Source organism: Phoca vitulina, unplaced genomic scaffold, assembly GCF_004348235.1.
Source record: "Phoca vitulina isolate PV1807 unplaced genomic scaffold, GSC_HSeal_1.0 scaffold1, whole genome shotgun sequence".
NCBI classification, from domain to species: domain Eukaryota; kingdom Metazoa; phylum Chordata; class Mammalia; order Carnivora; family Phocidae; genus Phoca; species Phoca vitulina.
The window spans coordinates 10,216,953-10,241,480 of NW_022589704.1; the positions used below are offsets into that span (position 1 = coordinate 10,216,953).

The 24,528-nt window shown below is 42.9% G+C and overlaps 1 protein-coding gene across 2 annotated transcripts in view; it reads left to right on the top strand.

The window, feature by feature from the left end:
* The window catches only part of PID1 (phosphotyrosine interaction domain containing 1), a 219,837-nt gene that overhangs the window by 78,969 nt on the left and 116,340 nt on the right, over positions 1-24,528 (top strand). For both annotated transcript variants that reach the window (XM_032400568.1, XM_032400575.1), the window contains exon 2: positions 20,946-21,092. In XM_032400568.1, coding sequence (XP_032256459.1) covers positions 20,946-21,092 — 147 coding nt within the window. The remainder of the gene's footprint in view (positions 1-20,945; positions 21,093-24,528) is intronic.

Genomic DNA, 24,528 nt, shown 5'->3' on the forward strand with positions numbered 1-24,528 from the left:
ACCACATATTTCAGCCAAACTAGACTACCTGCTGGTTCCCAAATACCTTCCCAAGAAGGTTTGCTTCTTTTTACTGGATTATGCCTCTTCTTGTTCTTGGCCTTGTCCTATTAACATCCAGTTCTCTCATGGGACCTTCAGGCCCTGATCAGAGGCTTCCTTGTGTATCAGGCTTCCCTTTCGTCTCGTGGCTCTCAAATGTTAGCGTGAATCAGAATCACCTGGAGGGCCTACAAGAAGGCAGACGACCCAGTCTCATCCCCAGAGTTTCTGATTCAACAGATCTGGGGGTGGGAGAGCCTCAGAATCTGCACTTCCAATGAGTTCCTAGGTGACGTGCATGCTGCAAGTCTGGAGGCCACACTTCGAGAACTAGTGCTAAAAGTTGAAATCTTTTCGCTTACGTTGGCATTTTGGAGACTCTCCCCCACCCTCGCCCCCCAGAACTTCATTCTGTCACACGGCAGGCATAATATTAGCGCTAGTTATTAATCATTAATTCTTTATCTCATGCCTTTTCTATGCATACAAATTATGTACATTGGATGGATTACTCATTTCCAATCAATGATAGTATTTGCAACACTCGAGATTTTATTGAACGTAATTTAATCTCAGATGAGTCAAGGGGCACCTCTGTTCTATGCATTGCCTAAGGTATATTATTCTAAATGTCAATCACAATTTTATGGTACACTAGATAAAATTAGGTCATTTGAACTTTTCACAAACGTTGATAAAGCAGAGATTTAAAAAACAAGGAGAGACTTCAGATTTGGAACACGTCTACAAAGTGCATATGGATGGAATTATTGGCATTTATTAGAACTACAGGAGATTTATCCAGTCCTTTGGACCTGGCGCTAGTGTTTGGTGCAGATTTGGGCTTGTGCTGGGTGTGTGTGTGGGTGGGGGCAGGCATGTCTTGTGAGGGGCTCTGTCGAGAAGAAGAGGGATAAGATGAGTCCAGACAGATGGAGCTGGTTCTGAGCAGAGGTCCTTTTGGTCAAGAAGGGTCCAGCCTCTTTTGTGCCTTTGAGCAGCTCCTTCCACGGCTAAGTCCAGGACAAACAAATGACCTACACACAGCTGCCTTTGCTTAAATCAGCTCAGCAGACTGTGTTCTCATGCAGCCAGATAAAATCTGGCATTTGCTTTTTATCTAGTGACCTTTGCTTTTAGGAGAGATTTTTTTTTTTTTTAATCTGGGAGTCTTGCATGATTGGGTTTTATACTAATGTTGCATTAAAGGGAAAATACAATTTCCAATAGGTTAGTAATGAGAATGGTTCATTTTTTTTAAAAAGGGATGCCATCACCTGTGTATAAATGCTGTCAAAATTTAAGGGTATTTTTTACTTAACACTTCCTTTTGCATTGTTTGTCTCCCCCAGCTTCTCTCTCTTTGGTGTTTCCTATTCATCACCCCATTTTAACAGTTTGGCTTCCTAGCTCTGAATGAGAAGCATTTTCTTTGTGGGGCATAGAGTAACAGCTTGAGGAGTGCAGACTCGTGCTAATGTCTTAGAAGAGATGGAAGTGAAGTAGCTCCATTTCTGAAGGGCCAGTGGGGGCTGACAGGAGCCATGAGGGTCCCCCATCTGTAGCCTGGTTTTCATGGACCAGCCAGTCTCTGGCCAGTTCCCCTCCCTTTCTCCTGGGTTTGTGGGAAACCCAGGATTTGCAAACCTTCCCTGAGTGGATAGGGTGGCCACCCGCCTTAGGCTAGGGAGAGGCGGCCTTGAGTTCAGGGGCAGCAAGGGTTGCTAAAGGTCCTGGGACCAAGGTGGATGAATTTTCACCCTCTCCTTCCAAACACATGCAAACCAGAGGAAAGAGTGTGCAAATGAGCCAGCAGTTAAAGGGATTATGTGCAATTTCTTTAGACAGAGTTTTCACTTCTGACCTTTACAGAGGGGGCCTAGCGTTGGACGGTGGGGGGGGGGGGGGTGTCTTAGTCTCTATAAAGTCAAGTTGAGCCCCACCCTGAGCTGGTGTGACTCTTTACATGGTCTGTGCATGTGCCTGCCATCTCGGCCTTTCCCGACTCCAGCCTAGTGCACAGACGTGGCCTCTCTTTCACATCTTTTTTTGATGCCCTCAGAGCATCAGAAGATCCTTCCCTCTCAATGTTTAGATATGTATCGTCTCAAGCACATAGTGTGGCTCTATATATTTGAAGTGGAACTGGTAAAAATTAATTTCAGTTTGGGCAACTCACAATGCCTTTGTAAATAATAAAATACATTTAATTGAATATAATTAATAAATATACACAATAAATGAACAGAATGTTTTTATCATGGCCAATTATAGATAATGAACCATGCAGCTTAAGGGCTTGAGTAGCTGAGAAAGATGGTTATACAATAAAAATTAAGGATAATATAGAACAACAGCAATGAAAAAATCATTACCTATAGTTTTTTCTTTAAGAAAACTGATAGAAGAAAATAACCCAAAACCTTTAATAACCACTATTGAATGAAGATACCTTGAGATCATCAGCTGATGGGTTTGGGGTACCAAGGACTAATGACTGCCAGACTCAAGAGCTGGCCCATCATGCTCAGCCATGGACTGGCTTCCCCTCTGTGGTGTTGTGGTTCTGCTGTGGTCACTGTCCTGAGGATGAGAACCCCCAGGGTGGGGGGGGGGTTGGATCACAGCGTAGATAGATTCACGATCACCTCAAGTAGGAGAAGTTCTATCTCTTTCCTTTAGCTTCTGATAATATAAAAGCGTAGTAGTGGAGGGATTTGATAAAGAGAATTAGCTACATACTTTGATTCAGTGGATATGCAGTTTAAGAAAGAGGGAGAAGTAGAAACCCAGCCCTGGTCTCTGACTTTGACCTCTGCGTTGATGCTGGGGCTGAGATGAGCCTGCTGGAGAGAGGAGACAGTTCCTGGGGAGGGGCCCTGGAGAAGACAAGTAGCCTAGTTTTGGGCATTTTGACTTGGGCATTTTAATATCTTTTCATGTGAATCCTTTCCTTATCAGAAGTCAAAAATAGCAGTCTTTGGAATTCACCCATCAATGAATAGGTCACTAGTGGAAATAGGTCACTTGGTGTTTCAGAGAGTTGAAAAGAATAAATGTTGAAATATAGTATAGTAAGGAAGGATTAAGAGAGTGAGGAAAGCAGAAAATAAAAACACAACACAACAAAACAAAAACTGAAGGAGGAAAAGAACAATCCTAGTGTTGAATGTCATTAACTGTGGAGCAATGATCTGCTTTACGCTACGGGCTGACGTCTGCAGCTTTAGCCCGTGTCAGGACCCCTGATGTTAGCCGCCCTGCCCGTTTGACCCAGTTAGTCCTCATGCTGTCCTGTGGAGCACAGGCACTCTGTCCGCATCCCAGGTGAGCAAACTCCAGCTTGGGGAGGTTAAGCCAACTCCCAAATTCATGCATCTTCCCTTTTACATGGTAGGGTTGAAAAAACATCAATGGCCACCGATGGCACAGAATATGACGTCCATCAGGCACCGTTGAACTTCGGCATGGCTGATCTGTTACAGTAAAAGACCTTGTATTATTAAGTATCATTAGCGCTCTCCGTGTCGACTCGAGTTTTTGAAACTTGCTGGGATACAGGCTTTTGAGTTTCGGGGCCTAGTTACCTAACAGAAACAACATATAGCACAAGCTCTGTTGGGAATGCGTGCTGAATCCAGGAACTAAAAATCATATGCCCCCCGGGCAAAGTCTGCTGGCTGTGTGACTGTCAGTTGAGGCAAGGCAGGGAAGCTCTGAGCCAAATGGAACCAATTAACGTACACTTGGACATGGACCTGAGGTTGTTTACCAAGCCCACTTGCTGGTGGAGAGTCAAGTTTCTTTATCCTTCTTGTTTGTAATTTAATTTGCTAATTGTCTTTAAGAAAAAAAGGGTTGTAGGAACTTTGGCTGAAACTGCAAAAATTCAGATTTTATGAACATGTTGAATGCAACGAAGGAAATATAAAGTTGTTCTAAATTTACACGCGAAATATGCACCTGTTTTGAATTTGTAGCTTTGAAAGATGTCACTTTTTGGAATAAGCACAGGGAGCCTGTGTTGTACTTGAGGCCGATAATAGGAGGCAGCAGGCATGGGGATAGTGAAATCCATCTTCAGCAATCGCAGAATTCCCCTCCCCCCTCCAAAAGTCCAGTTTGGCATCAGTAGAAGATTCTACGGGAGAAATTGCACCTAGCTCCCCAAACTTACCTTTGTGGCTGCAGATACAGCAAAGTCCATCTGGATCTGTTTCCTGAGAGAGGAAATGAATGAAATGTGTGTCACATGTATCATGCAGTTGTAATACCATGATTATTCATGTTCATGCTGTAAAAATATCTTTTCAAGTAACTCTGAACCATAATGTTGAGTGGCTTATGTTTAGGTCGATAATTGACTGAAGGTGGTGAGTGGAGGCAATGATAAGAAATGGTCTTACTGGGGCCCCTGGGTGGTTCAGTCAGTTAAGCATCTGCCTTCAGTTCAGGTCATGATCCCAGGGTCCTGGGATCGAGTCCCACATTGGGTTCCCTGCTCAGCAGGGAGCCTGCTTCTCCCTCTGCCTGCCGCTCGTCCTGCTTGTACTCTCTCTTGATCTCTGTCTCTGACAAATAAATAAAATCTTAAAAAAAAAAGAGAAAGAAATGGTCTTACTTGTTTTAAATCAAAAGAAAATTTATTTAAGACCAGTGGTCCTCAGAGAGGGATGGGCGTGGCATGGGCGTGGGATTATATTAGAATCACTTACTTACTCCCCTCCCTTGTCCTTCAGTATATTATCCTGCAGGATGGGAGTGGGAACAGTTTGCCTGCCATGTGCATTTGAAAATACTTTTCACTTGATTCTGTCCTAAACTACTCTTTTAGGGCTGGCTTTTTTTTTTTTTTTTTTTTTAGTATTTGAAAATATTAAGTGTCTCCTTGCTGTTGGGAAATACAGTAATGTTGTTGTTCACAGAGACCCTAATAGTTTTTACTGACAACCAAATTGACTGATAAACCAGAACAGCTTAAAATAATAAAAAGTTACATTTGACAAGGAAAGTATGGCCTGGGACCATAATGAATCACTATGAATGAATCAATAATGAATCACTCACTCAAGAGCTCTTTGTTTATCCATTGTTTGCTTGCATTTCTTATTATGCAACACAGTGAGCAGTGAGGAAAGCCTGGCTAAGACTGTGGTGGGTTGAATTTGTAAAGACTTTGCTGTGAGATTTTGGTAGCTTTAAATAGTGTCTATAAGCAGAGTGTTCTGGTTACTGCTGTGTAACAAATCACCTCGAACATTAGCTGTATAAAACAGTAGCAGTCACCTGTTTTGCTAACAAATCTGCAATTTGGATAGGACTCTGGTGCGGGGCGGGGGGGTCAGCTGAAGTAGTTCATGGGGCTAAAGAGGCACTTCAAGATGGCTTATTTGTATGGCGGGCAAGCTGGTGCCGGGTGTCAGCTAGGAGCTGAGGAGGGTTGTCCTGGTCTCCGTAAGCACCTCTCCTTGGGGCTATTTGAGCTTCCTCACAGCGTAGCGGCTGGATTCCGGGGTTCAGTGCTGCAAGAACAGCAACTGGAAGCTGCCAATCTCCTAAAAATTGACTAGTGGGGACATAGACCCCTCCTCTTGAGGTGAGGGGTGTCAAAGAATTTGCAGCCATCTTCAGTCTACCACAGACCAAAGTAGACCACTTATCTTTGCCTCTATATCTTTTGACATCTCTCAGGGTGCTTCTTTACCTGTACTGTCTCCTCCCACCCCCGATGTTTTTTCATGTATTTTCAGAGGGGGGCAAAAATTGGTTTTTGAAGGGGGGAGGATCTTGGATATTACAGTGGGACTATCTATACCACAGAACATAAACAGATATACAATACATCTGTGGTATTTAAAATTTCATGGGGGTGAGGGAGGCAATTAGGAAAAAAAAAAGTCTAAGAAGCCTCCTTAGGGGACAGATAATGTAAAAAACTTTGAGAAACACTGCTTTACTTCTAGCCCAGATGTGTTATCTTCTCCTCCATAAAGCCTATCCCAATCCAATCCCAGCAAAGTTAATTGTTCCCTTTTTGTACACTTATAGACATTTTATTTATAAGTCTGCCGTGTGTTTAAGCTGGTTGTATGATGCCATTTTCTCTCTTACTTGACCGAGAGCTTCCTAGATCCATAGTATCATGTACCTACAGTCTGCCTATAATCCATATTTAGTGAGTTGAGTTCAAATGGACGAAGGGGAATTAGGTTTTATCTTGATTTGGGTTCTTCCAGAAATAAGACCCTGAGGTAAGGATTTAAGTGCCAAGTAGCCTTTTGGAAAGTGAAGGAAAGACTGGTGGGGTTCAGGGAAGTGGGACAGGAAAGGAGAGGAAGCCCATGAAGGAATGCCATCAAGCCAGCTACCGTGTGTGACCAGTGCTCAGTCCTGTGGGGGAAATTCCCAGAAATGTCAAAAGCCAAAACCAAAACTAAACCCAAACAAAAAAGCATCACAGCTCCAAGTTAGACCATTTATAGGGCTGGGGAGCTGGGGTATTTATACTCTCACTCTCTGCCATTCATTGATTGAGGACTCCCAGGGTTGTTCATGGGCTGCACTTGGCTTCTGGGGCTTTGGAAAAAGCCCCAGGCAGAGAGAAGCAGGCACTGATGGTGGAAGTCCGAAGTGGGAAAGCCTGCGGGCTGAGGGCAGAGCACCAGCAGTTATAAGCTGGAGGCTTCCTTAGCACTGAAGCACTAAACTAATCAGAGGAAAAGTGATGAAAGGTTTTTGTTTGAAGTGGGGAACTCCGACTTTCTCATTGTCAGTTTCCCTGGTTGAAGTTCAGCCCCATGAAGGCAGGAAACATGCCTGTCTTCTTCAATACTATGTACTCAGCAGAGTCCCTGACTCCGTAAAGAAGAGGATTAATGAATAAATGGCTGAATAAACCGGCACTAGGATTTAAGAGGTATGTTCTTTATTGTGTCCCAATTCAAAGGAGGTCAGAGCAGGTAAGACACAAGCTGGTAATGAAAGCTGACAAGTGTCAGGTGCAATTTGCCTTCAAGAACTCTTAGAAAACAGACTAGCTACAGGTAGATCTGTTCCTGGGGTGGCCTGGGCTGCTTATTGAACCACTGGTATTTTTGTGACTGAGCAGTTGAGGGTCAGATTCAGCTCCACTGAACTCGGACAGGCTCAGGCCAGGTCCCACCCACTTACTTGGGTGTCTTTTCCTGAGGAATTTAACATCTTGGGTTCAGGTACAGTGAAAACAAATAATCTTGACTGGCCAGTGAAATAACTGTGCTTGGATGAGCTTGTGATCTTGGAGAATCTACATGGTGTGTATCTTTCCTTTCTGTCATGGGCTGAATGGTGTGCCCCTCTCCCTCCCCCCCAAAAAAAGATATGTTGAAGTCCTGAGCCTCAGTCCCTCAGAATGTGACCTTACTTAGAAATAGGGTCTTTGCAGAGGTAACCAAGTTAAAATGAGGTCCTTAGTGTGGGACCTAATCTAATACAGTGTCCTTAGAAATTTGGACTTGGAAGCAGACACACGCAGAAGGAAGATGATGTGAAGACAGAGACAAGGTATCCATGCACATCTACAAGGGATGTATCTACAAGCCAAGGAATGCCGAGGATGCCAGCAGGATGAGAAGCTAGAGAAGGCAAGGAAGGACTTTACCCTAGAGTTGTCAAAGAGCGTGTGGCCCTGCTGAAGTCTTGATTTTGGACTTCTAGCCTCCAGAACTATTAGACAATAAATTTCTGTTGTTTCAAGCCACCAGTTTTTGGTACTTTGTTATGGCAGCCCTAGGAAAGTAGTACTCTTTCTTTTCTTCTTCTTTTCTCTTTTTTTGACAAAGACTTTTCCAAATGGTTGTCCCCTTCCTCTCTTTCTTCTTCCTCGTTGCTTGCCTTCTTATGTATGGTGCACTGATTAATAGTTGACATTTGCCTGTGGGGTCCACATTCCATCCCTAAGCCATTTGGAGGACAAAGGCTTTTCTTCAGATGTTTGGACCTTTTGGCGGTACCTCAAAAGGGGGTCATTTTCCTCATTGAAGTCTATACCAGGATTGGATGGCAATGAGCCTTTCCTGCTGTTGGAGTGCGGTGGGACGGGCCTAGGAGATGGCCTATCTCTTTTACATGTTGCTTCTTATGGGGCTGCAGGTACAGATCCCTTCCTTTCCAAGGAAACTTAATGGATTTGCCTGATTTCAGGGGACCCAAGTGAGGCCATTAGTCATGGTTCTTGTAGCTGAGATTTGCTGGCTTCCTGCCAGGGAGGTGGGATGTTTGTCTGGTTGTGGACCTGGACAAGAGCTCATTGACAAGGTGATTTTCAGAGAGGAGTAGTCTGGCTGAGGGTAGCGGGAGGTAGTATGGAATCAAGGAATGGAAGGGAATCAGCTGAGACGAGAACAGTGTGACTCAGGCATGTGTTTAGTTTGAAGGCATGGTTTTTTAATTCCAATAATGTTTTTCTTCACTGAATTATTTGTTTCTGCATTAAGCATTTATCTAGTAGCTCCTCTGTGTCAAGTGCTTAGCTAGGGACAAGGGATACAAAGAGACAGTAGGGAAGCAGTACATTCACGTGTGACAGGTGGCATGAAAATCCTGATTATTGTCCACGGCCCAGTTCAGGCAGAAAGGTTAGTTTTACCTGGACTGGCAGGTGGGGAGCTTCAGGAAAGCCTTTATAGATGTGATCATAACTGAGAGGAATGCCACCAGAATATAAGAGCTGTCTTCCTTGATATGGACAACTTCTTACTCTTTTTTTAAAAAAAAACCTCTTCTGATGGTATCATGTATAGTAAATGAATTCTCCGTCCTCTGTGGATGACTACAGCCTAGTGCTCTCCACTGAGCCCTGATCAAAAGCAAACTCTGGCTTGCCCAGTCTCTGGCATGGTACCTTCCTGACCATCTGAAGCCTGGGGACAAAATTATTTTTAGTTTCTTTCCAACCTGCCAAGATAATGTTCAGTCGTGTATCCACCAAAATATAGTCCTGCAGAGGAATTTTGCCTAGTGAAAATGAAGTGAAACTAAAACCAAATGAGCGTGGATGAAAATATATGTGTGTTCATAACATGTATGTGCTATGTCCTCATGAGCAGAGGATTCACTGACACCATAAAGCATGCATTTCCAAATGGAACATAAAGGTGTCCCTGAGGCTGTACTCGGGGACTGAATGAAGCCCCTTGGGGAAATAGGAGAAACAGCCTTTGGAATCTTAAACTCATAACATTTGGTTTGGTTTCCAAATCTTACCTTGTTTTGTCTGACTTCAGTCTTTTAAAAGTGTGTTTATGCTGTTTTGTTTTTATTCTCTGCTCTGTGCCCTCATTTATTGCTTTGGAGGAAGACAAGTACTTGGGGTGTTTCTTACTGTGCACTTGCTTTGGTCTGGGTTTTAAAGGCTGCCTTGGGTTTCACTCATGCGAATATGTGCATCAAAGAAGGACGTGGTTAGGCGTCCACCTGATCTGGGCCTCAGCCACTAGATAATTGCAAATAGCTAACATTAACATTTACAGAAAATTAGTAGCAGTTGGCTTTTGGCATGATAGAAAATATAAATTAGCAAAAGGAAAGAGAGCAAAGGGAAAAAGAGGAAAAAATTACGTGCAGTTCAACAACCTGGAAGCGGTACTGTTCCTGCTTTTGTATATGTGCTTCCACAGGTTTTTTTGTTTTTTGTTTTTGTTTTTTTTAAGATTTTATTTATTTATTTAATTGACAGAGAGAGAGTGAGACACACAGCGAGAGAGGGAACACAAGCAGGGGGAGCGGGAGAGGGAGAAGCAGGCTTACCACTGAGCAGAGAACCCGATGCGGGGCTCGATCCCAGGACCCTGGGATCATGACCTGAGCCAAAGGCAGTCGCTTAACCAACTGAGCCACGCAGGTGCCCCAGTGTTTTTTGTTTTTTTTAGAGAGAGAGAGAGAGCCCACGCATGCACGTGAGCAGATGGGGGAGGGGCAGGGGGAAAGAGAGAATCTCAAGCAGACTCCAAGGTCAGTGCGGAGCCGAGATGGGGCTTGATCCCACGACCCTGAGATCATGACCCAAGCAGAAATCAAGAGTTGGACATTTAACTGGCTGAGCCACCCAGGCGCCACTATGCTTCCAGATATTTTAAAGTGGTTGTCTAAATTTAAATGGCAGAAAATAGGAAGGGAGAGAATAAAGATGATTTGTGTGTGTGTGTATGTGTGTGTATATGTGTGGGTATGTGTGTGTGTGTGTGTGTGTGTGTGTGTGTGTGTACATGTACCAGTTACTCCTCCAGGTAGTTAATATACATCGTCGGGGTAAATACTGCAGGATATGTTAAAGACTCAGGGCCTTGACATCGGAGTGCCTTAGAGTGAATCTGCCCTGCTTTATTCAGAATGTTATTGGAAGGTAAAAGAGATAATCCTTGTCAAGTGCCTTTGGCACTTGATGAGAGGTGTGGACCCATCTCTCTCTCTCTCTTTCTCTCACATGCACACACATTTATATCAATTACTGGTCCTATTGTGGGATGAGTCATATATTTAGACTCATAACTGAACCTAGGATTTTCTGATTCTAAAACCTTTCATTTTATCCTATGCCTTATACTATTGATTACAAAATGAAGTCTCTTATGCACTCTTATTTGTTTTTAAAAATTTTATTTATTTGAGAGAGAGGGAGAGAGCAAGCGAGAGAGCACGAGTAGGGGTGCAGCAGGGGCAGAGGGAGAGAGACAAGCAGACTCCCCACTGAGCAGGGAGCCCGATGCAGGGCTTGATCCCAGGACCCAGGGATCATGACCTGAGTCAAAGGCAGACGCTTAACCAACTGAGCCATCCAGGTGCCCCTTTTATGCAGTTTTAAAAGATGATGCAGCAGCAACCTTATCAGCTCTAGATGGGTGCAGAAGTGATCTGGGTTAGCATGCTGGTCCGGGACTGAATCAGTCCAGTCATTACAGGGCTGGGCTTCTGGGCTTGTCTGTAGCTCAGGGGGACATTGGACAAGTGACTTCACTTTTCTAGGCTTCAGTTTTTCATCTGTGAAATGAGGGAGTTGGTCTAGGTCATCTGGAAGGTTGCTCCTGTTCTTAATATTCTGCATTTCTGGGTCGTAATTCCTCCTACAGAGAGTTTCAGGATTCATGTGCCCACATTTGTTTGTGAGCGAGCATAAGGCCAAAATAGAAGAGGAGGCGTCTGAGAAGGGAAGGAGGAAGCTGACCACAACCAGATAGTAGTCAGCATCCACGGACACATAAATATCTGAGCTGGAAAGAAACAGGGTTGGGGGAAAAGGACCTTTGGAACTTAAGGATAATGCTAATACGTATTTCATAACATTTTATGTGTATCTCTCCAAATACAAAGCATTCTTCAGTGCACTTAGTTTTGGTTGATTAAAAATATAAATTTGACTCTGGCTTCTGCCTACAATGAAGACAGTAAGAAGAACATCACTCTCCATCCTATTAATAGGAAAAAGCCAGCTAATTTACAAAATCAAACCTTCTCTTGAACCCATCAAAGAGCCGGGGTCAGAGTACATCCAACTGGCCTGACATATATACAAAACAAGGCCTCCAAAAAGAAAAAGACACCACATGAATTATGGCTCACTTATAGTGGGGAATGGTGGAAGGTGGCCTGCAAGGCAAGAGGGTAAGAAAAATTCAGCTAACATTCTTAACTAATTTTTAAAGGTCAGTTGTTGGCTAGTACTGGCATGAAGAGCCCATGGTTCCTCTTGACCCAAGGGGAATTCACAGTAACTCATGGGCCTTTCTTAACAGAGCACCCCTGGGATTCAGGAGATCTACTGACAGACAGACTGGAGGCCAGAGCAAGCCTCCTTTGATGGTCCAGGCCTGGAGGAGGGGTGTGGCTGCCATGGTCAAGGCCATGCACCCCGACTCTTCTAAGGAACACAAGACTGCTCATGTGGGAAAGGGTGAAACATCCTGTGCTCTGAGGGCTTAGGTGAAGACCCATTGTAACATGTGGAGAGGAAAAGAAAAAACTCCTCTGCATCCGGAGGAAAGGCAGGGAACCACCCTGGATCCAGACAAGTAGAGGTCTCTGAGCAGTGGGGACAAAGATGAGGTCACTGAGAAAGCCTGACTTCCAAGACCATAGGACACAGGACCTTCGTAAGGCTGAAGTGGAACAAGAGGGAAGAACCCTTCCTTGCCCTCCCCCCAACACACTCTCAGGCTAGAAAGCACCTAGTATCAAGCAACTGCAGCTAACCTATGGGGGCAGGGGAAGCATGGGGAGGGAGACGCTGTGAGTCCCAGGTCTGCAAGATGGAGGAGGAACGTAGAGACACACCTCCCAGCGAAGTAGACCCCACCCTAAAGACAAGGTCAATCTAGAGGAATCCAAATCTGTGGTGCAGCAATAAAACCCAAGCCAGACCAGTTCCAGACGACATTGACTTGGTGCACCACACTGATGCCCGAGCAGAAAGGATGTGGTCAAGGTTTAAGTGCTATTTGCCTCAGTCTCTACTGCACACTATGTCCAGAATCCAATAGGAAAATAGGAGAGGCACAAAAAGCCAGGAGGAAAATGATCCATCGGAGGAGACAAAGCCATGAACAGAACCAGGTCCAGAGATGACTCCGATAGGGAATTTAAAATAACTGATAAATATTTAAAGGCTCCAGTGAAAAAAGTGGAGAATAAGCATGAACATATGGGGAATTTCAGCAAAGAAAGAATCACACAAAAGTGCTAAGGAAAACAAGAATAAGAAGGAAAACAACAACAGAGTGAACAGAGATGAAGACCTTTAATGAGCTCATCAGTAGACTCAGCAGATGCAAAGGAAGAGTGAGTGAACTTGCAGATAGGCCATTGTACTGATTATTGATTTTCTGTGTTTGACTTTATTGATTGATTTTCTCCTCCAATCTTTATTATTGGTTTCTTCTACTCACTTTGGGTTTCATTTACTCTGTTTATTCCCCCCCCCCTTTTTTTAAAGTTGAAGCTGAGTTTATTGAAGAGAGAACTTTCTTCCTTTCTAATATTGGCATCTTGTGCTATAATATTCCCCTTACATACATTTTAGTGGCATCTCAGAATTTTTGATGTGTGATGTTTTCATTTGCATTCAGTTCAGAGTACTTTCCGCCTTGTCTTTTGATTTATTCTTTGATTTAGGGGTTATTTCGAACTGTGCTAGTTTCCACGTATTTGAAAATTTTACAGAGATCTTTCTGTTGATTTTCTTTTGTAGAATTTGAATCCTAAATTTACTGAGGTGTTTTTTATTTTATTAAAAAAATTTTTTTTTATGGTCCAGAATTTGATCTGTTTTGGTGAAGTGTATTCTGTACCCTTGAAATCTGTTGTTTTTGGGTGGAATGGTCTATGAATGTCAATTATGTCAGGTTGGTTGGTGGTGTTATTCAAACTTGAGAGTTCCTTGCAGCTTTTCTGTCTATGTATTCTATCCATTTTGGAGAGACCGGGATTGAAATCTCCAGCCGTATTTGTAGTTTATGTCTATTTATCCCTTGTGGCCTGTATTTTGAGTGAATTTCTTGTAGGCAACATAGAATTGGGGCTCCTTCTTCAAATCTCGCTAAATCTGCCTTCTTTTTTTTAACTAGGGGTATCAATTTTATAGATTTTAAATCTATCACTTTATGATTTATTTTCTCTTTGTCTCATCTGGGTTTTTATTGTTGTTACCTTTTCCCTCTCCTTCTGCCTTCCTTTTTTATGATTCTGTTCTATCTTTTCTATTAGTGCATGGAGCTCTTTGCTTTGTTATTTTAGTCATTGCTTTACAGTTTATAGCATACACCTTTATTTATTTATTTATTTTAAAGATTTTATTTATTTATTTGACAGAGAGAGAGAGAGCACAAGCAGGGGGAGCGGCAGAGAGAGAGGGAGAAGCAGGTTCTCCGCTGAGCAGGGAGCCCCACACAGGGCTCAATCCCAGGGCCCTGGGATCATGACCTGAGCCGAAGGCAGACGCTTAACCCACTGAGCCACCCAGGCGCCCCTAGCATACACCTTTAACTTACTGCCTTCAGATGATAGTACACCATGTCACGTGTACCGTCAGATGCTTACGATACCATACTTGGGCTTCACCTTTTCTGACCTTTGTACTCCTGTGTATGTTTGCTGAAATCCTCCTCCTCCCCAGTGAGCTCTTCGTGAGCCTTGGGGGGCTTTCTGCAGGCTCTATGGGCATTGAATTATTTTTGTGCTTCTCCCACATAATCTCTTGAGAGAATCTGTGATGTTCAAAAGAAATGCTTCCATAATTAAAACTGCATGAATAAATACGGGTGTGTGAACATGAGTATTTTCAGTTAGTTTAATAATAGCGATCACTTTAACAGATATAGACAACCTTTTTAAATTTAGGAGTGTCTGGAGGGAGGCCTTTAAAATTAAGTTGGAACTTTTTTCAATAAGGCAGTTACTAGGACACTTTGCAGCAAGAAGGGAAATGCCAGGGTGCTGTAGGTCTTTCTTTTCTTGAAATACCAGATCAACATAAACTGCATTAAAAAAAATTAATCCTCGAAGTGAAAGAGTGTGATTTTGAATATGCTTGCTGGCTTTGGGGGTAGATTTTCCAACCCTGTTTTCCTTTTAAAAAAGGACAAAAATGAAAAACAAAATCTTTTGCATTAAAACTTACTTACATGAAAATTGAATGTAAGTACAATTTTCTTTTATTCATTTATGTGATTACTCTTAATCATGAAACAAATCATTTGCTGTTTCTTTAACAGGGAAGTATTTTTATTTTTTCTTGATTTTATGTTATTTTTGTTTTGCTTTGTTTCGTAAAAATGCCAGAATAAATATTTAAAAACAGAAATCTAAGAATTTACATTAAAAATGAGAAGTGAGATCTTCTGGAAAATCACAGTGGAGTTTCTTTTCTCATGATTGGGGTCATTGAATCTAACTTTTTAAAAATAAGTGGTATAAAACGTAAGGAAACCACAACAAAGTTTAATTAATTCTTACATACCCTCCAAGTAATAAAATGAAGTGTGGTTATGAACAGAATGTGAAAGCCTTACTGAGTTTTGCATGCTGGTACAAATTAACATTTGTTTGGGGTACTGAAGTTTTCCACTTATTTGGTTCACCCACTTGTTCCTTGTGATTCTCTTCAGGAGAACATTTGCAATATTTCTGAAGCTTGATTAGGGCCTTACTGAATCAGTAATTTGCAAGTTAAAACTGACCATTTTAGCCAGCCTTCACAATGCAAGGATGAACCAGGGATTAAAACCTTAATGCCTTTTCTTTAATTTGAGTGAGGATAGTGTTCCAGTTATCTTAGAAAAAGAGGAAGCAGGATTTGCCTTCAAAAGATGCTTTATATTTTGGATACAGAGTCAATACAAAGGTGAGATACACCGGATTTGAATTGGTAAAATATGTAAATCCTTGCCTGCTAAACTGTCAGAGATTAATGTCTGAATAGGAGTAGGAAGCGCCAACTGTAAAATTATACAGGGCATGGCGATTACCCCATCCGCATAATGGGGCTTGATTTAGAGGCTCTATTTTAGGATTGCACATAAAGCACCCAATGCAGAAAGCCGAGCTTTGTTTAATTTGTCCGGGGCAGTGCCCTAATTTTCTACAATACTATTCACTTCCCTCCTTTAAGAATGAATAACACATTTTCTTTATGGAACTCTGTGCGTCTTTCATTTGGGAGCAATCGCTTTTCCAAGCTCCTCTATTAGATTCCTCTTTTGTTGCCTTTTTATAATGCTCCTGGATTATGGTAAATTGCATTGTCTTTGTTGCACTTAGTCTGCCCACGCAAAGAACAACGAATACCCTTTTTGATGTGGCATAACGTAGCACTTTACACTTGACAGAAGGGAGAACTAAGACCTGGGAAGTTCTGATAGACCTGGTTGTCCCACCTCTGTCTTTGCTACCCAGCAAGAGAGCTTGCCACCAGAATTGGTGTCATTGTGGGTGTGCTCTTTGGCTATCTCTTGAGACTTGGAATTCATCTCATTTAGGCAGGAGCTCAGAGGACTTTATTGTAGACGTGAATAACCTGGGGACTGTAATACCTCCTTTTGATTATTACTGGTGTTTTACCGTTAAGGCTCAGCCTATTCAGGTAACAAAGTGCAAGATTCACTATCTTTTTCTTTTCTTTTCTTTTTTTTTTTTAATATAATGGTTCTTTTGGCTTCTGCAGTTTAACATTTATGAAGTCCTTTTAAAATTTTGTTAGTAGCTCCATTTTATTGTCTCAGGTGATTTTTCTTTTCATTGAAAAGTAATTTGTGTTGGCGAGACTCTTAGTTGCAGGGATCAGACACCTAACCCAAGCTCGCTGAAGCATCACAGAGAATGTATTGGCTCATATTCTCTGTAAGTCTATGGATGGATCTGAGTCAGATGTGGCTGGATCCCGGGCTCAGCAATGTCAAGTCTGTGACCCTCCGTATCCTGGCCCTCTTTGTCTCTGTGCCATCTCATTTTCAGAATGACCTTGGCGGGTGAGCAGGTCAGCAGCTGCTTTGTACTCACATCACCCTGGCCTGGCAACTCTGTAGTTCAGGCTTCTGGAAGAGTCTGTTCAGCCAATCTTGAGTTTCCTCCGAACCAATGCCTTTAGCCAGGTATACGCAGTACTTGGGTGGTCAGCCTGTGTCCCATATTCTTTCCCAGGGTCAGGGGACAGGGACAACCCCACTCCACAGAGCAGCTAGATAACAGGGGAGACATTTCCTCAGAGGGGGCACAGGAGTGTTCTTATCACAAACAATGAAAACTATCACACTTCTACCACTCGAAGATTTACAGGAGCAGCTCAGAGTTACATAAAAATGTTAATTTTCTATAAAAAGATGTATTATTGTAGACTCAATGACTCGTGAGATAATTCACAGTGTATTTCCCTCTTTACCCTCATCCTTTCATTGTGGGCAAAAAGGACAAAGCCATTAAAGAAAAAAAACTCATTTTTAAAAATTTTTTTAAAGATTGTATGTATTTGACACAGAGAGAGAGAGCACAAGTAGACAGAGTGGCTGGCAGAGGGAGAAGCAGGTTCCCCGCTGAGCAGGGAGCCCATGGGACTCGATCCCAGGACCCTGAGATCATGACCCGAGCTGAAGGCAGATGCTTAACCGACTGAGCCACCCAGGTGCCCAAAACCCATTTTTTTTTTAAAGGAATCATTTCTCAATTTCACATTCAGATACTGCCTTAGTGTCTTTGTTCAGCTAGTCTGGTGAACTCACACGATTCGCAGTTGTCATTTGATTGCCCAGTCTCGTCTACGGCCATACCACCCTGAACGCGCCCGATCTCGTCTGATTGCCCAGTCTCCAGCTACTGTGAGAACCCCTTTCAGGCAGAGGCTCACACTTGGTTTCTGTTCCAGCCGCGCCTGCCACCGTGTCTGGCTGAGCACAGGTGTTGGGGGAGGGTGCACGGTGGGGGCCGGGGAGCTAACACGGGGCACTCGCCTGCCGGCCGGGAGATGCCAAGGCTCTGAAGAGTTAGCTAGCTCAGGTTACACAGCCCGTGTTGAAGTTGGCATTTGAACTCCATGATCTTCCCGTCCCCAATTTTGGGTTTTAAAAATGTTTGTGGATTTCTTTTACTGGGCTCTCCGGCTGCGTGTGTGCGCCAGTCTGCAGCTTCCCGTCTCTCTCCGTGCTCAGCGACTAGACCAATAGCCATGACGTTTGGTCCCACAGTGGGGGCCGGAGGACAGTCTCCGAGCTCCTGGGCATTGTGGTGGTCCAGCCTTCATGAGAATAGAGTCGCCTCTGGGGCCATCTTTAGGAACGTACTGTGTGGCAGAAGTCAGGCTGAGTTGAGCCGTGTACTTCTCATAGAACTCCAGCAAAATGGCAGATGGGGGACAGTGTCCCCACTTGCTCGTTACCTCCTCTTCTGAGCCCCTCTCCCCTTTACCTTCGTCATTGTATGGCCTCAGTTGCTGTCCCGCAGGGGCAACCAACTTTGCCTCTCACTCTTAGGTGTCTGTGGTGCTCCTGTCAGACACCTTTGCAACCCCCAGTGTTGGACGAGAATCAATTAAGAACAAAGAAGCTTCCAGGTTAATATGAAAACGTGCCTTTTTGTTTTTAAAAAATACCGATCAGTACTCCCTGGGAAATATTAGGGTAAATCTCTCCCATTTGAAGAAATTCCAGGTGTGGCAACTTTGTATCCTAGAAGGTGGCAGTATTGGTCAGGGTTAGATCAGAGAGACAGAACTATTAGGAGATATGCCGCAAGGTTTATTCAAGGAACTGGTTTATGCAGGTGTCGATGCGGGCGAGGCAAGTCTGAGGTCCTTGGGGCAGGCTATCTGGAAGGGTGGGCTGGAACTCTCCGCACAGACTGAAGCTGCAGTCCAAAGGTAGAAGTTCTTTCTCCTAAGGGAAGCCTAACCTCACCTGTTAAGGTCTTTCAATGGATTGAATCGAGTCCACCCAGGTTATCTAGGATGTGTCTGCAATTCAGATGATTACGGACTTTAATCATACCTACAAAATACCTTCACAGCAACACCTGGATTATTGTTTGGTTGAGTAACAGTGTAGTAACCTAGGCAAGTTGGCACATAAAATGGACCATCAGCGTGGCCAGCTGAGAGTTCTAGTAGATTCTATGTGGACCTGTGAAACTGTTTTAGGCCCTTGGGGTCCTTCATTGAATAAAACAGTTTCTGCTCTTATGGCAGATGACAGAAAATAAGATAAACAAAATACATAATTTTGTAGTGGTGATAAGAAGTGATGAGAATAACAAAGCAGAGGAAGGGAATAGACGGTGATGAGTATATATGTGTGCAGAGCTGGCTACATAATTTGTGAGGCCCAGGGCAAAGTGAAAATGCAGTATCCTCTACTCAAAAAGTTGAAAAAAGTGCCACCAAAGGTATTGAAACATAAAACCTTTTTCCTTTCTTTCCTGAACCTCTCTCTGTGATAGTCATGGTGGGGTTTTTTTTGTTTTTTTTTTTGTTTTTTCTGTTCGGCTGGTTGGTTGCTTTTGCCATGTCATGTGTGGAAGTAAAGTTCAAAATTTAGATTATAACACGAATCTGCCATTCAACATTATGTTGTGCGGTGCCCACTTTAAATACAAACACGTAGGGGTGGAATCATTGAAATCACACGAGCTGCATTTCCTAGTTCATGGGTGCATCTGAACGTTGTGCTTACCAAAACAGTGGAGACATGCTACAAAACCAGCTCACCTGTTTTTCCTTCATCTCTAACATATGCACATTCTCCCGACACCTTACCTTTGGTTTGCTGATTCGCGAGGAGGGACAGACGAGAGAGAGTAGGAGGAGCTGTGGCTGCCCTGTCCCTTTCCTTCTCTGTTGTCATTTTTCAGTGTACATGGTTGCCTACTACAGGAAAGTCATACAAATAAAAGGGATTTGCTAGAGTTCCTTGATCACTCATGTTTGTTAGAATACAAGTGACTTCTTTCTGCATTTGAAGCAAGTTCTACTTCTAAAGCATGGCCCCTTGGGGCTGCCAGCCCTCTGATTACTGAGCCATAGGCTTAACATGCTTACCTTGTACCCCCTTTGCATTTCGTCGAATTCCTAGGCATCGGGCTGTACGTACTGTGTGTATTTCCTCTACTCATGCATGTACACTACCGTCTCATTGGACTTAGCTTATGAAACGCAAGCTCAGAGATAAAGTTATGAGGGATTTCAAGATTGTGACATTAACCCAAGAGCATTAAAGTAAGCGTGGAGCTCTCCTGAGCATGGGACCCTGTTGTCACGGCACGGGTTGCGGGCCCGTGAAGCCATCTGTGCGTGTCTGTGTGTATGTACGCATGCACATGCTATTTTAGATAATGTTGATAAAGGAGGACTGTCTTGTAAGGTGACATTTGATCAAGGTCCTCAAGAAGATCAGGAAGCCAGATATGCAGATACTAGGACAGGAGTAGCATGTTCAGAGGTTCCAAGGCACATGAGTCTTTGCTTTATTCTCAGAAGTATAAAGAGGCCGCGGGTGGCTGGATCCAAGTGAGAGGGTGAGGGGTGGGAGATGAGGTTGGAGAAGCAGAGGCCCCTGAATTGTGCATGGGCTCCAAGGTCAGGGAAAGGACTTGGAATTTTTCTACGAGAAGAAGGGAAGGCTTGGGAGAGTCTTAGCAGAGGGTGACATACCATGATTCGATTTTAGAAGGCTCCCTCTGGCTGCACTGTGGTAATACTCCACATTGGGGCAAGGTTGGAAGTGGTCAGACCAGCTGCTATGGTAGACCAAAGATGGGGCCTGGACTGGGTGTATACATAGCAGTGATTAAATGTAGCTGGATTCTGGGTATATTTTAAAACCGGTGTCAATGGGAGCTGCATATAGAATAGATATTTACCTAGAGTTCAGCAGATGAAATGGTCTATTGAGAAGTAGTGAATTTCCTAAAGTTCCACAGCCAATGCATGGCAGAACTGGGGAAGGCAGAGAGCAGGAGTCTTGTGTTCTTTTTCACTGGGTCTTCTCCTTTTCCATTAACTCTAGATTGCTCCTTCAAATAGCTCTGTTAAACATTCTTTCTTGAACATCTTCCCTTATTTGGCTGAAATGGGCATGGTTGAATTGCTAGGATTCTATCTCTATATATCACTTTGAAAGAACTTCTCAGAGCAAGGACCTAGGTGATTCTCCCACTACCCCATGTTCCCGTGGTCTCTGCGTGGGGGTTGGCCATCTCCTATGGTGTCACATTAGTGCTGTCCTGACAGTTTTTTCCCTGCATTTTATGAAGTATCTCTTAACCTCCCCTAGTAAAACAGAGTTCATAAAACAAAGATTTTGCTCCTGAGTTTGATGTGCAGTTGCACCACGTACAATGCCAAAAACTTTAACTGTAGTTGGCTTGCATATTTATTTATTTATCTTGCTTCTCAGCACTTCCAGACCATGCTGAAGTCCAAGTTGAATGTCCTCACACTGAAAAAGGAACCCCTCCCGGCAGTCATCTTCCATGAACCCGAGGCCATCGAGCTGTGCACCACCATGCCCCTGATGAAGACAAGGACTCACAGTGGCTGCAAGGTATGTAGATGTGGCCAGCAGGGGCCCTCTTGGTGGGACAAACCAAAGAACACATAGCCTTAGGGCACTTGTTTCCCAGTGGTGACTTTTGAAAGAATGAAAATGTAACCCGACTAATGAGCTCCATTGAGTGATGGTTGGATGAATCCATATCTTGCTGTATTTTTACTTATTTATTTATTTATTTATTTATTTATCTTTTTTAAAATTAACATATAATGTATTATTAGTTTCAGGGTACAAGTCTGTGATTCAACAGTCTTACACAATTCACAGTGCTCACCATAGTACACACCCTCCCCAGTGTCCATCACCCAGCCACCCCATCCCTCCCACCCCCCTCCCCTCCAGCAACCCTCAGTTTGTTTCCTGAGATTAAGAGTGTCTTATGGTTTGTCTCCCTCTCTGGCTCCGTCTTGTTTTATTTTTTCTTCTCTTCCCCTATGATCCTCTGCCTTGTTTCTCAAATTCCAGTGAGATCATATGAACTTGTCTTTCTCTGATTGATTTATTTCGCTTAGCATAATATCCTCTGGTTCCATCATCGTTGAAAATGGCAAGATTTCATTTTTTTGATGGCTGCATAATATTTCATATATATATATATATATACCACATCTTCTTTATCCATTCATCTGTCGATGGACATCTGGGCTCTTTTCATAGTTTGGCTATTGTGGACATTGCTGCTATAAACACTGGGGTGCACATACCCCTTTGGATTGCTACATTTGTATCTTTGGGGTAAATACCTAGTAATGCAATTGCTAGGTAGTAGGGTAGCTCCATTTTCAACTTTTTGAGGAACCTCCATACTGTTTTCCAGAGTGGATGTACCAGCTTGTATTCCCACTAACAGTATAGGAGGGTCCCCCTTTCTCCGTATCCTCGCGGAACATCTGTTGTTGTTCAGAAACATCTGTTGTTTCCTGACTTGTTAATTTTAGCCATTCTGATTGGTGTGAGGTGGTATCTCATTGAGGTTTTGATTTGTATTTCCCTGATGCCGAGCGATGTTGAGCATTTTTTCACGTGTCTCTTGGCCATTTGGATGTCTTCTTTGGAAAAATGTTTGTTCATGTTTTCTGCCCGTTTCTTGATTGGATTATTTGTTCTTTGGGTGTTGGGTAGGAGATCTTGCTGTATCTTTAGCAATCAGGACCACTCTCTGTCGTTTCCAGGTATATATTAAAGACATAAGTTCTAGTATGTATGAATAAAATAGTCTCCTCACTGTATTTGCTGTCCCTGTGGAACTCTGGGGCTTCCCAAGAAAGTTCTGTCTTTAGTGATATTTCCTCCCTTTGTATTTGCACTCTGAATAAAACACATCTTAAAGAATAAAAAACAAGTTTCTCAACAGTGTATTCTCCTTTAGGGGTTATTTTGCATTTTTGTTTGGCTTCAGCTCTCAGAATTGATACTAATATTCATGCCTCAGAATCCATTAAAAAACATTTTTTTTCATTTATGTAAACTGTAATGCTGACATTAAAAAACCCTAGAAGTGAAATGTATAATTTTGGTAAGCTTTTGGGTTCTTTCTCCCATGATATTCTTTTTTGCATGAATTGATGAATATAGCGATCAGTTCAGAGGTAACAAAGAAAATATGTTTATGCATATTTTGTCATCAGCAATTTGTTTTGAGGAGTAAAAAATTAAATGGGCAGAAATTTGAGTAGTGAAAATAAAGTAAAGCAAAAATGTATGTTTGCTTATGGGTTTCTATTCTAACCCTGTAGACACACTCCTTTCCTTATTGCTTTTCTAGGTTAGGGAAGTCAAGGTCCATCGATCTTTCTTGTGGGAATATTCCATCCCCTCCCCAGTTCCTGCATCGCTGTGGTCAGATTGGAGCCTACAGAAATCTGGAGTGATGGCTGTGTACACAAAGCTCCACACATGTTCATCCATCCCGCAAATATCTCACTGTCTGCCCAGCACTGGGGACAGTGGGAACAACACCCACCAGCATCTTTGTGGGGTTTAACTTCTAGTTGGGGAGGAGGGAGGAGAAAGTACACGTAAACAAGCACTGGCTGTTGAGAAAGCCAGTCAGGAGGAACTTGTGGAAGAATCCTTCAGGCAGGAGGGACAGGGAGTGCTAATTCTCAGGTGTGCTTTGTAATGGAGAGGAATGGGCAGGAAGTTGAGAAAGTTGTGTTCCGTGACGCAGTCAGTCAAGGGTCCAGGTAGAGAATGAGCCTTGTCATCGCGGTGGCAAGGAGTTTAGGCTTTGTTCTAATTACTGTGGGGAACCGTCAGATTTAGGCAAGGGAGTTATATGACTCCATTAAAAAAAAAAGTGATTTTTTTGGCAACTATGCTAAGGTGAACTTTCAGCTTCCAAAGAGCCAGAAGCTCTGCTTCAACTGGAGACAGTTGGTCCACAGAACTGGCCTTAGGTCCCCATGTATGCAATGCTTTTGGTGAATTGATGATACAAAGGAATTATAAAAATACTCATTAAATTTGAAAGCGATATGAGATCAAATTGTGTTATACATACTTTAGAGATTTCCTAGAGTCATTTTGAATTCTGTTCCTGTTGGGGAAAATGGTCCCTCAAAAGCAAGATGAAGTCAGTAGGGACAAGTGAAAGGAGGAGAGTTTCGTTTGATAAAGGCTGCAGGGTATGTTTAAATGGGAGGGGAAAAAAATGCAGTTACAGAATAAAAGACCTAGCAATCCAATCAGGAAATGAAAGAAGTGTGTGTGTGTGTGTGTGTGTGTGTGTGTGTGTGTGTGAGAGAGAGAGAGAGAGACAGAGAGATAGAGAGACAGAGAGAGAGAAATATTTGCTAGAGAGAGAAATATTTGCTAGGAGAATAAAAATTATCATTTTCATGAAAAGGAGCATAGGGTCTGAGATTCATAGAGTAATTTATTTTTCTGTGTATTGCCTTAGTTTGTGTTTGCTAATTTTACTTCTAAAAGAATGTTGGAAAAAATAGAAGGAATTCAGAAGAGCACACGGAAGAGAGTGAGGTTGCCCTGGCATCAGTCAGTGGGACTAGCTAGACAAAGGGAGATCACTGATTTCACCTGGACACAGGGAAGAACTTCAGCATTCAAGGTGAAGAACACATTCCACTGGGCTGTAGAAAGTTTATAGACTCGCCATCCCTAGAAATCTTGAAGATGAGATTCCAGGTGTAGATAACCATGATCTGGAATCAGGGATCTGGGCCAACTCTAGCTTTATGATTCTATTTGAAGGAAGAAAACCCCCAATGTATCATTCTTCAAATGGTATACTATCATGCGCTTTATACAGTTACATTTTAACCTGAACGCACTGGAGTTACATTCTTTAATTCTCAATGACAATCTCATGTTTGTGTTCAGAGTCACATTCTTTCAATAACAAAACAACAAAAAAGTGACATGTTTGAGCCTTGAAATTTCTGTTTAGAATGTCCGGACCTCCCCA